Consider the following 12,644-nt stretch of genomic DNA (forward strand, 5'->3'; position numbering starts at 1 on the left):
AGAAGCACGGGTATTTTGCTAGTATATATATATTAGTACAGCGGTGCTAGCAACTTTGTCCAGAGACTCTTCATGCCTAGTGCTTGATGCTGGCTGAGATAGGTTTTAGCTTTCCTGTGATCCTGCTCTTGATAAACAGGTTTAGAAAATTTTTGTATGAATGTAAATACATTTCACATTGAACATAATCTCAGATACTGTTTCTGTCGTTTTATTGATGCTCATACTCCTATTGCCTGTTCTTGCTCTCCGCTCATATGCCTTCAAATTATATATTGTTTTTCTGTGTACCCCTCACAGGGACCTGAACACTGACTCAAGCCCAAGGGCCCCCTACTCCCTAAGCTCCCCAATTATTTTCATGATCTTATCTGTCAGAACACAGTGCAATCTATTTCCTGATTTTTGATAACTTTCAGACCTGTAGGTGGAAATTTTCTGTCTATTAACCTTAGGATTAACCAGGCTGGTAGAAAACATCAATGCCCTGTGTGGGACATTTTTTGAATAAAACTCTGAAGGTGTCAATTGTAAGGACATTATCTTGGAGCATGATTTGTTGTGTGCTGTAGTTATTAGTAACAAAAAATAGTAAATACGGTAAAATTATATTCAGTATCTGTTTTTGCTTGTTTTTTAACAGGATACACCTGTAAGCTTCTACCAACATTAAACTAATATTATATCCAAACCCATTAAGTGTACAGTTCTATCTGCAGCACAAAACTAAACTCAAAAATATCTCTTTAACCATACCATAATTACTAAAATTGAAACCAAGATACATAAAAAAATGTTTAAAATGTTTTTGTGAAATAAAAACTAAACTAAAAGTAAAAATATATGATGAAGGAAAACAAAACTAAACTGAAATTTCAAGACAGACTGGAAATAATATAGAAATAAAAACTAATATAGATTGGCTAAACTGTATTCCAAGGAGTAAGCAATAGTTCAATATACCAATCAAGATGAAAACTGCCTCACAACAAGAAGACTGGGGTTTGTGTCCCATGTGCTCCTTGTGTAGGGTTTTTATTTTCTCTCCGTGTCTGCATACGTTTCTTTCCACAGTCCAAATGCAGGTTAGATGAACTGACATTTTGTAAATTGACAATAGTCAATGTGTGTGCGTGTGTATTTGCACCTTGTTATGGACTGGAGGCCTGTCCATGTGATGCTCCTGACTTGCACCCTATGCTTGCTGGGATAGGTTCCACCTTACCTGTAACTCTATCACCTTGGATAAGCGGGAAAGGATATGGATGTATGGATTGATATACTTTAAGTAGAGAAAGAAATGCTCAGATACAACTTGGAATGGATTTCCAAAAAAAAACAGAATAATGCAAAGAAATTAATGAAACCAAGCTAAGTTATCACAGCAAGAGTCCCCAGGCTTTGGAAGACATCTTGCATAACCCCAGTCCTAAAGGTATCACGTCCTAGTGAGCTGAATGACTTCCGGCCTGTTGCCTTGACGTCACATGTGATGAAGACCATGGAGTGGCTGCTGCTTCACCACCTGAGGCCACAGATCCGCCACGCCCTCAACCCTCTGCAGTTCACATACCAGGAGAAGGTGGGAGCGGAGGATGCTATCATCTATATGCTACATCGATCCCTCTTCCACTTGGACAGAGGCATTGGTGTTGTAAGAATTATGTTTCTGGACTTCTCTAGCGCCTTCAACACCATCCAACCTCTGTTCTTTTGGGACAAGCTGACAGAGATGTCAGTAGATTCATACCTGGTAGCATGGATCGTGGACCACCTTACAGACAGACCTCAGTATGTGTCTCGGGAACTGCAGGTCTGACATTGTAGTCAGCAACACAGGAGCGCCGCAGGGGGCTGTACTTTCTCTGGTTCTGTTCAGCCTATATACATCTGACTTCCAATACAACACGGAGTCCAGCCACGTGCAAAAGTTCGCTGACGACACTGCTATCGTGGGCTGCATCAGGAGTGGGCAGGAGGAGGAGTATAGGAACGTAATCAAGGACTTTGCTAAATGGTGCGACTCAAAGTCAGTATTGTCAACAATGAGCTAGACAGTTGAGGCAATAAACAATTGAGCAAGGGGATGGTAAAAATGTGCAAAATGCTTTTATTAAAAAGACAATCAAAAACAGTGTTCAAATAAATACTGCAGTGCTTTCAAATTCTTCATTAAATAAATAATCCATTAAAACACGTTCAACAGGAAACAGTTTTTAAAACAAACGACAATACCAAGCTTGGTGCTACTTTTCAGTTAGCGTCTCACCTGCTTCTCCCATACGGGCCCTTCAACAGGCGAGACGCTCTCTCTCTGCAGCTGCCCTTTTCTATCACAAACACACAAGTCTGGAGACCTCCCGATCCTGGCTTCGGTCTGTCACTCATCCCAGGCCTGAGACTTGGACTCCTTGGTCTCCAGGACGCCCACACCAAGGACTGTAACACCAAGCCTTGCGACTCCCTTCTGCGGCCAGTTGCCTTTCCCTGGTCACTCTTTAATTTAATATTGTTTTTTTATCAGTATGCTGCTGCTGGAGTATGTGAACTTCCCATTGGGATTAATAAAGTATCTATCTAATCTATCAATAAAACAAGATAAAACAGGTTTATTAAAGGAAAACTACCAGGGTGGATTGTTACCTTCTTGTAGGCCTGTAGCTTGCATGTCTCAAGGACCCCTACAGCAATGCCGGCAGGAACTTAGTTTCCAGCAGGGTCACCTAAGACAGAATAGGTGAAGTACAGAGACCAAACAAAGAGCAATCCCTGGTCCTTCTAGTTTTTGGGTAGGGCACAAGGCTAATAATAACTCTATCCTGTAAAAAGCCCTCTTGTTATGGAAACAGCAATAAAGGAAACCACCACAACTTTGTGTAGTGGCCTTCCAGAGTTATTGCAAGGTACATATATTACTGGCAGAGGTAAAAACCAAAAGGAAGGTGCTGTATGCATCAGAATATTGGAGAACAGCAGCAAGTAACATTAACAAACCGTCTACATTCACGCCAAGCGTTTTAGAGGCACATTTTCTTGCCAAAAGCTATTCCAAACAATGAGATGCTTGCCCATAGCCAACAACATAGTACCATTCTGATAAAGAGGAGATGAAGTTGTACTGAACAAGTCATCAGAATTGAGAGTACTAACACCAAGACTGCACTTCGCTGCACCCTGAAGGAAAATGCAAGTAAGGAAAACCCAGAAGCACATGGCGCAGTACTGAGCTAAGGCCCCTAAGTCACAGCTGGGAAACCATAGGGAAGCTAGCACAAGACAGACATGAGAGGAGGAGCTTTGTTGCTACTCTACATGCCAGCTGACATAACAAGCAAGAGAAGGATGAAAGTAAGAGAAAAGACATGGATCACACAAACAGGGAACAAACATGCATTGGAAATCTATTAAACCTTCCCTATATTTTAAATGTAAGGGACAAAAGCTCTGTTCACACACGATTAGTTTTACACCAGGAGATGGGTAAAGTAATTATTACTTGAGCATCTCTGTCATTTTAATCCTGTCCGAATCACTCGTGATTACATTAAAAAAATGTAGTAATTCATATATACCATATTTGTATTGTGATCTAAACACTAAAAAATCAGCCAAAACTTTACATAAATTTAAAAATATAAATTATACAACCTGATCATACAACTGGACAACACATAATTTAAAATGAATAAATAAGCATTTTAACAGGTCATGATATCCCATTTGTGTTCATTCATTTTGTTTCTGTACCTCTGATGCCACTTAAGCCTACAGCAGAGACAAGGTAAAATATTCTTAGAAATATTACTATTATCATTAGTTGATAACAGGCTGACACCTTTATCCATGGTGACTTACAGCATTTGAGGTACAATTGGTTACATTCATTTTGTTTTTCCAAATGAACCACTGGCAAGTGAAGTGAGTTACTAATGCTCACAGAGTGCCACTGGCTATATTGGAACCCACAATTTCATGGTTTGAAATCAAAAGTCTTTAACACTGCACCATGCTGCCTACCTGCTGCCTTTTAATAAAATATTATTTATTAAGAATATAGTAAAAAGAACATTTGCCACAAAAAAGTTACATTTTCCTATTTTGAAACCTTATATCCTATATTTCAGAAGTGAAATTAATTTAGACAGAATGCATATTAAAAAACTAAAACAGTTAAATCTAATTATACATGTAGTTGGACACATTTTGAGCAGGTAGGCTAAATCTGGGCCTTAAAGGCACTAACAGAAGAATCAGTCCCAATAAACAGAGATAGACACGGGGCAGCTAGTGAAAAAGCATGCTTTTTCTTTGATTGCACATGAGAATGGGAACAGTCAAAAGTGATTGTCCTAAAGACCTTAAAGATCTGGAGGCAGATGCAGAACAAAGTAGCCTAGTGAGGTAACAGAAAGTCCAACAATACAGAACCTGTGTTTTAACAATATGCTGGGATTATAAGAGGAAGCAACAAAAGCATAAGATAAAATGTGCATATGACATTATTTACTCTATCTTGATAAAATGCCACAAGGTTAGTGATCAAGCTACAACAAGTGGGAATTCAAGACTTGGTGTATTGGTGGGTACAAAATTTGATCAACACAGGAGGTAAAGGGTTAGTTTGTGAAAAAAATTCAGATTTATGTGATGTTAAAATTGGTATCCATCACAGATCAGTGCTGGGACTGCTGTGCTTTTTAATATAAATGAAAGATCTAAATAGGAATATAAACAATAGTTCAGTTAATCAGATGATCCATTTGTAGCTAAAATCAGACCAAGTGGAAGGCCAGATAAGACAGAATCAGTTAAATTGTTAAAGTGGGACCTGGACAGCGTACAGGATTGGGCAGATTTGTGTGGAAGTAGAATTGTTAGATTTGAATACATAATGTGGGGCTTGTACCTTGAAAATACAGCTTATAAGAAACCGAGAAGTCGTAGTGGACTCATCATTAACTTTATCAACCCAGTGTTGCAGAAGTGGCCAAACAGATTAATAGGATGTTATGCTATATATAAGTCAAGCACAGCTATGCTCAAGGCATATACTGTAATGTAATAGTGAGGCCTCAACTAGAGGGCTTTGTATGGTTTAGGCCTCCATATTACAAAAAAAGATGTAGCAATTTAATTGAAAGCTGGGAGAGAGAGACTAAGCTGATTCTGGGACTAAGAGGTATGATCTATAAGGAAAAACTAAAGTAGATGAATCTTCTCAGGATAAGCAAACAGAGATTAAGAGGTTACAAATTGAAGTTTTAAAAATTATGAAAAGATTAATACAGCATATCTCAGCTGTTAACATTAAATTGTTTAACAAGACAACAGTAACACAGCTGGAAACTTAACAGACAATTCACACAAAAATTCATAGGCACATCAAACAGCTTTATAGTGTGATACAGAATAGGACTTCATGGACCACCAAATCTCAACAGTGTTATTTAAGATAATCTAGGTGAATAGCACTGGCAAGTGTTTTAGGCTGAATGGCCTGTTCTGATCACAATTGTTCTAATGATCTAAAATTCTGAAAATGAAACAGCACAGCAATAGCAATATCATACAACCTTCAACTACATAGAAACTGCCCCAATACACACCTAACATAAAAAAAAATTTGAAATAGCCATTGATCATAATTTAAAAAAAAAAAACTCAATACAAAACCCACTACCATTTCAAATGCCAGTCAAATACTAAAGTAAATCATTAATACATATTTGTTTTGTTAGATTTTACTCATAGAGAATGCCATTTCAAAATCCTTTATGAAGCATAAAGTCTAATAATCAAAAATATAAAACAGTATTACTTACCGCCCCATGTACTAACTACTGGGAGCGTAGTTGAGATGGGTTGGATTGATGTCTGAAATGTTGGCTGCAAATCAAGCAAGTCATTTGGCAGCTTTGATGTGCTAAAAAGGAGACATGAACAAAAACTTTAAACATTTTCTTTTTTTGGATTAACTGAATTTTTAAGTAATGAGAAAATTAAATGAAAATTTATTCAATATGCAGTTACTATATAAATGTGCAGGCTTTCAAAACAGCCAAGACTCACTGACGTACTACTCATGAAAATGTGTAAGAGACTTATTTTATTTATATTTGATTAAACAAAATAACAAACTAGTTGTCTAAATTAATAAAGTAAGCATTTAGTATAGCTTTAAAATATAGCTTCTAGATGAGCCTAATAAAAATGAAGGCTGTATTATTATTATTACAAATACTAATAGTATACATTAAATTAGAACCTGTTTGTGGAGCTAGGGGTTGAAAAAAGGTCAATAGCTGGAACAGTATTAATAGCTCCCCCAGTGGTGGAAACAGGAGAGGCCGCTGTAGTTGCAGAGGAAGGTGTAGGCTTCTTAGAGAGTTCCTTTAGCCGCTGTTCCTGGTTAAATGCAAAAACATTCAATTTTGAATAATTAATAAATTGCACTATAATTTGGAATGTTCAATTAATAGTCTAAATAAATTTTAAGATAAAAATATTGCACTCTAACATTTGATCTGTTAGTAAGATTGACTTGTGTGTTAATGAAATAGTAGCTAATGTTTTATGGAGTAAATATTGCAAAATAAAACCATTTATGTGTTGTTTATCACCTGAAGTTAAATGACGAGTAGTTATATTTCAATACATAAATTAATAGAGCTGAAGGTGTACTTATGTTTTCAACTGAATGCATAAACTACTGTTTTGTATATTTTACGTGCTGGATCTATGTATATTTGTTTTTATTAAGTTTCATTTTTTTCAGCCATTATATATTTGTAATTACTGTACAGCATATCATAGATTCGGCATCCTGGGCTCAAATCACTTCCCCAGTTTTTTTTCCACGTGGAGTCCACATTTGACAAATGTCTTTGTGGGCTCCCCCGCTGAGAACTACAGTTTTCCTCAGAAAGCCCCAAAGATGGACAGGTTATATGAACTTGTGACTCGTATTACCAGGATGAAAAATGTTTGTTTATATTTCATGCATTTATGTGTTATGTATAGCAGCACCCTGTAGGGCTGAGCTGACTGTCGATAATATCATCCAGTGTTGATTGGCTACACACATCGTTGATGTAAATAAACATTTTTGATTGGGTTTAAACATTTGCAGAAATTTTTTCAAAGTGCAAAACTGAAGCTTTCACTTTTTTTTTTTTTTCTCGCACGCCTCAGGCACAAATATTTGCAGCAGAGGGCGCATGAGATTCCACACTTTTGCTTGTTTAGCAGTAGTGCACTGTAGCTAAGGGAAGGCAGTCTGATCAGTGTGTCATACACAAAATTTGAATAAAAAGAGCACAGGTATGTGCTGCTATGGTGCTCGCAGACACAGAGTGTCCATGATTTCTTGCTCTTTTAGGTAGGTGAAACACTAAGCGGCCTGGTACCGGGTCGACAAGGTTTCAAACATGTTTTGAAACATCTTTTGATGCACCATACAGACAAACTACGCCACATACTGACACAAACAATACCTCAAATGAAAGCCACAACAGGTAATCTGTGATCACACTGTTCTAGTATGTACAGGTGACTTTTAATCTGGCATGAAATCATAAATGTGCTGTGTCACACAAAAAACTGAAACCAGCCTATTAATTTTTCTGTACATGGAATACCCAATTATATAAATCAATCAAAAGGTCTTGACAAATAGTTTTCAAGTGATGCCTTGAACCCTAGCTCTGACTGAGCAAACAGCATCCACATGCCAAAATTGTCTTTTTTTGCATGTTCTTTGCATATAACTCCACAAAGCAACAGCAAAAACACATACCAGCACTTACACTCCAAATGATCCCTCACACATGTGCGTGCAATGAAGCAGCCTTGAAAAATCTGACATAATGCATCGATACCGCCACCATGACTAGATTGAACCACCTGCCGATTCTGGGTGGTAGTGGCTCTTGCTGAGTAGGTCATACCATCACAAACCTCACATCACTGGATAGCTGAGACTGTGACATTTCCATAGACACCAAACAAGGCCCTGTTAGAACAATGGACATACTCTTTTTGAATAAATGCATATAACTTCACAAAGCAACAGTGAATACAGGCAAGATATATATCAAAAATTGCAGTAGCTTCTGCTGAATAAAACAAGCCCAAACACATCACCATGCAATGAAGCATTCATGCGATAGTAACCATAAAAAGAACAGGTGGGTATGCTAGCCTGGCACCAACAATCTGCCGTTACAGGAAGGGTGCCCAGGCTCTGTGAGATGCGCCATCGCAAAATCTATACCATTTAATGGCTACTTTATAGTTTCCAATGATATATAACATATCCATATTAAAAAAAAAAAAAGGACAGTGCCAAAGGGGAGAAAAATAAACGAAAATGTGTGATTTTTGTGTGTGTGTGTGTGTAAATATATATATATAATAAATATGTGTATGCGTGTATGTGAGAAATTATATTTTATATAAACATTTTATATTACTTATATTACTTCATAAATGTTATATTATTCAAATTTATCTTTTGGGCACCCCCTGGCTGGAGAGGTTCTGAAGGTAGGAGGGGTACCCATGGTACAAAATGCTGTAACTATTTTTCTCTTTGTGTTATTAACATGAATGTTTTCACAGGTAATATTGTCATGTCTGGAAACACTTCAGAGATGAAAAAACTAACCTGGTATTGCATGAACTTGAAATATACTGCAGTTTATAATAAAATTTGAAAGAAAGAAAAAAAAAAGCAAAATCACAGTATTCTCCTTATTTTTTATTTTTGTTATTTTGGCACCATTTTTTGAGTAAAGGAACGTTTAAATTTGACACAAACACAAATTCTATCACATTTCAGAAGTTATATGTCAAGTTTTAGTGAAAGAAATTACTTTCCTTCCTTTATCTATCGGATAATAAGGCTTTATGGTTGAAATTCTTTTGAGGCTTTGGGTGGTATGTCCATTTTAAAGTATTTCCCGAAGTCGCTCATTTGAATGTCAGCTCCTATGGTGGTTGATCAAATGGAGCTTGTCAGCAAAGTTACAATACTTTTCATTCACCATCAGTTTTCCTAACCCACTTATCTTCCTATTTTTGTGGTGTTAAAGTTTACATAAACTATGCAGTGACACTTAGGTGGAAGACAAGGAGAGCAGAGGAGGTGTAGTGGTACCTGTCTGGTCTTGCAGGCAGTCCTTGAAGTAGGCCATTACTAGCTGTGCTCGATTCTTCATAGGGATCCCCCCCCCCCTTCAATATCATATACTAATATACAAGTGCACTGACCTCCATGGGAAAGCACTGCTTGCGGGGTTAAAGAAATGTAATTGTACTATGTACACGAGATAATAAATAATGAAATAAATTGATTATGCTACATATGTATCAAATGAAATGCCTTATGTATTTTTTTTTCGTCAATATCATTGTCCTTCTGCAAGCACATTGTACATTGCAAGTTCATAATACCAATATGCCCTTTTTGCGGCATTTCATTTGCACGTATAACAAGAAAAGGCAAAATATGTGAAGTAGCCAAGCTACGATGAAACAACAAAATGAGATTTCTTTTCTATAACACATGACGAGTTGCCTTTTTCTTTTCTTTTTCAGAAGATGGTAGAGAGAGAACAACTGAGGATACTGTATTTGAGTGAATAAAAGTAATTCCAAATTTCTAGTTTTCCGTTGATAGACATTTATTCAAATTAATTTTACGACACAGATCTAATTTTAGAGTTTTGTGATATCATGGCATCATGATTTGTAGCAATTTTAACTTAACCTGGATTAAATCACCTTTGAATCATCATAATACCATAAACAAATAACGCTAAATGTGCCAAGTTGCAGCAATCTGTGAGACAGCTTAACTAACTCCTGTATCCCAAGCTAAAACACCCACACACCATCTCCCCACAACTCCATGTAAACACTTTCAGTGGAACATGGATAGAGCAGCTAATTATTTGCCATCCAGAAGAACCTCTCAGTCTCTACAACCATAAAACTGTGTGCAATGGTATCGAACATTGTCAATGTTCTGAAATGACAATGCGAACGTTTAAGCTCTAGCAGCCTGGGCATGATGAAAATTAAATTAAACTTTGATGTAATGTTATATTTTTACCATGAAATCCTTGTTTATTTTTTTACTCAAAGCATTATATAATTTCTTCTATGTCAAAATTTGTCAGAAATGGATGAAATTGAGAAATAAAATTAGGTTATTGACAAAAATAATTGAAGCAGACAGCTCATTAGTTCAATCAGTGCAGTTTTAATGAGGGGAAAGTTCAAGAAACCCACCATTATATACAAGTGCCGGTCATAAAATTTGAATATCATGACAAAGTTGATTTATTTCAGTAATTCCATTCAAAAAGTGAAACTTGTATATTAGATTCATTCATTACACACAGACTGATGTATTTCAAATGTTTATTTCTTTTAATTTTGATGATTATAACTGACAACTAATGAAAGTCCCAAATTCAGTATCTCAGAAAATTAGAATATTGTGAAAAGGTTCAATATTGAAGACACCTGGTGCCACACTCTAATCAGCTAATTAACTCAAAACACCTGCAAAAGCCTTTAAAATGGTCTCTCAGTCTAGTTCTGTAGGCTACACAATCATGGGAAAGACTGCTGACTTGACAGTTGTCCAAAAGATAACCATTGACACATTGTACAAGGAAGGCAAGACACAAAAGGTCACTGCTAAAGAGGCTGGCTGTTCACAGAGTTCTGTGTCCAAGCACATTAATAGAGAGGCGAAGGAAGGACAAGATGTCGTAGAAAAAAGTGTACAAGCAATAGGGATGACCGCACCCTGGAGAGGATTGTGAAACAAAACCCATTCAAAACTGTGGGGGAGATTCACAAAGAGTGGACTGCAGCTGGAGTCAGTGCTTCAAGAACCACCACGCACAGACGTATGCAAGACATGGGTTTCAGCTGTCGCATTCCTTGTGTCAAGCCACTCTTGAACAAGAGACAGCGTCAGAAGCGTCTCGCCTGGGCTAAAGACAAAACTGCTGCTGAGTGGTCCAAAGTTATGTTCTCTGATGAAAGTAAATTTTGCATTTCCTTTGGAAATCAAGGTCCCAGAGTCTGGAGGAAGAGAGGAGAGGCACAGAATCCATGTTGCTTGAGGTCCAGTGTAAAGTTTCCACAGTCAGTGATGGTTTGGGGTGCCATGTCATCTGCTGGTGTTGGTCCATTGTGTTTTCTGAGGTCCAAGGTCAACGCAGCCATCTACCAGGAAGTTTTAGAGCACTTCATGCTTCCTGCTGCTGACGAACTTTATGGAGATGCAGATTTCATTTTCCAACAGGACCTGGCACCTGCACAAAGTGCCAAAACTACCAGTACCTGGTTTAAGGACCATGGTATCCCTGTTCTTGATTGGCCAGCAAACTCGCCTGACCTTAACCCCATAGAAAATCTATGGGGTATTGTGAAGAGGAAGATGCAATACGCCAGACCCAACAATTCAGAAGAGCTGAAGGCCACTATCAGAGCAACATGGGCTCTCATAACACCTTAGCAGTGCCACAGACTGATCGACTCCATGCCACGCAGCATTGCTGCAGGAATCCAGGCCAAAGGAGCCCCAACTAAATATTGAGTGCTGTACATGCACATACTTTTCATATTCATACCTTGCAGTTGGCCAACATTGCTAAAAATCCTTTTTTTGCATTGGTCTTAATTGATATTCTAATTTTCCGAGATAATGAATTTGGGACTTTCATTAGTTGTCAGTTATAATCATCAAAATTAAAAGAAATAAACATTTGAAATACATCAGTCTGTGTGTAATGAATGAATCTAAATATACAAATTTCACTTTTTGAATGGAATTACTGAAATAAATCAACTTTGTCATGATATTCTAATTTTATGACCGGCACCTGTAGATGATAAACTTTGTCAATCTTGTTTTACCCCTACATTCTACTGTAAGATAACAAATGGACAAAATTTAAGACCATGGTACACTTATATAAAGCCTGATATAAATTAAAATTACTCCACTAGGTAGCACAACAATGCAGACAGGATTTTTAAAAGAATGTCAGGAACAGACCTTGGACAGGGTGCTGTTTCCTGTAAACAAAAAACATATCCATTTGCATTACTTCATGCGTAACATTTTGATATGGTAAATTTTAGGGAGGAAGCATAAAGTTTTTGTGATAAATGTATCTTGTCCACACCACCTACATATTTGAAATGTTAATAACACTAAAGGAATGTGACAGTGACATAGTGGTTGGCACTGTTGCCTTAAACTTCAACCTCCTAGGTTTGAAATCTACATCCACATATTGCAGTCTGCATGTTCTTCACTTGTCTGTGTGGAGTTTTTCATTGGAAACTGAATTATAAATACTGGATTTTGTGAATTTCAGGTACACGGATAAGTTCTCCCGCAGATAAGTCAGGACTTGATTTTACTGTATAATTTCTGGTATTTTATAATGTTGGCCATATAAGTCGAATGCAGAAAACTCACACTATTGGTCCAAGGGATTCTTTTTCTTCTTTATTCCATAGCTGGTGCTTGGAAAGGGGGACGACCCCTTAGCCAATACGCTGCTGTTGGTGCCGCTGCATTCCGTGCTCTATTCACCACACTCTTCCATTGTAGT

General features: G+C 37.3%; 1 protein-coding gene across 22 annotated transcripts in view; it reads right to left on the reverse strand.

Annotated features, from left to right (window-relative positions):
- The window catches only part of picalma (phosphatidylinositol binding clathrin assembly protein a), a 161,666-nt gene that overhangs the window by 55,048 nt on the left and 93,974 nt on the right, over positions 1-12,644 (reverse strand). For all 22 annotated transcript variants that reach the window (XM_039744403.1, XM_039744401.1, XM_039744402.1 and 19 more), the window contains 2 exons: positions 6,266-6,405; positions 5,823-5,923 (listed from right to left, as the gene is read on the reverse strand). In XM_039744403.1, the coding sequence (XP_039600337.1) occupies positions 5,823-5,923; positions 6,266-6,405 (241 nt within the window). The remainder of the gene's footprint in view (positions 1-5,822; positions 5,924-6,265; positions 6,406-12,644) is intronic.

Source organism: Polypterus senegalus, chromosome 2 (assembly GCF_016835505.1).
Source record: "Polypterus senegalus isolate Bchr_013 chromosome 2, ASM1683550v1, whole genome shotgun sequence".
Taxonomy (NCBI): domain Eukaryota; kingdom Metazoa; phylum Chordata; class Cladistia; order Polypteriformes; family Polypteridae; genus Polypterus; species Polypterus senegalus.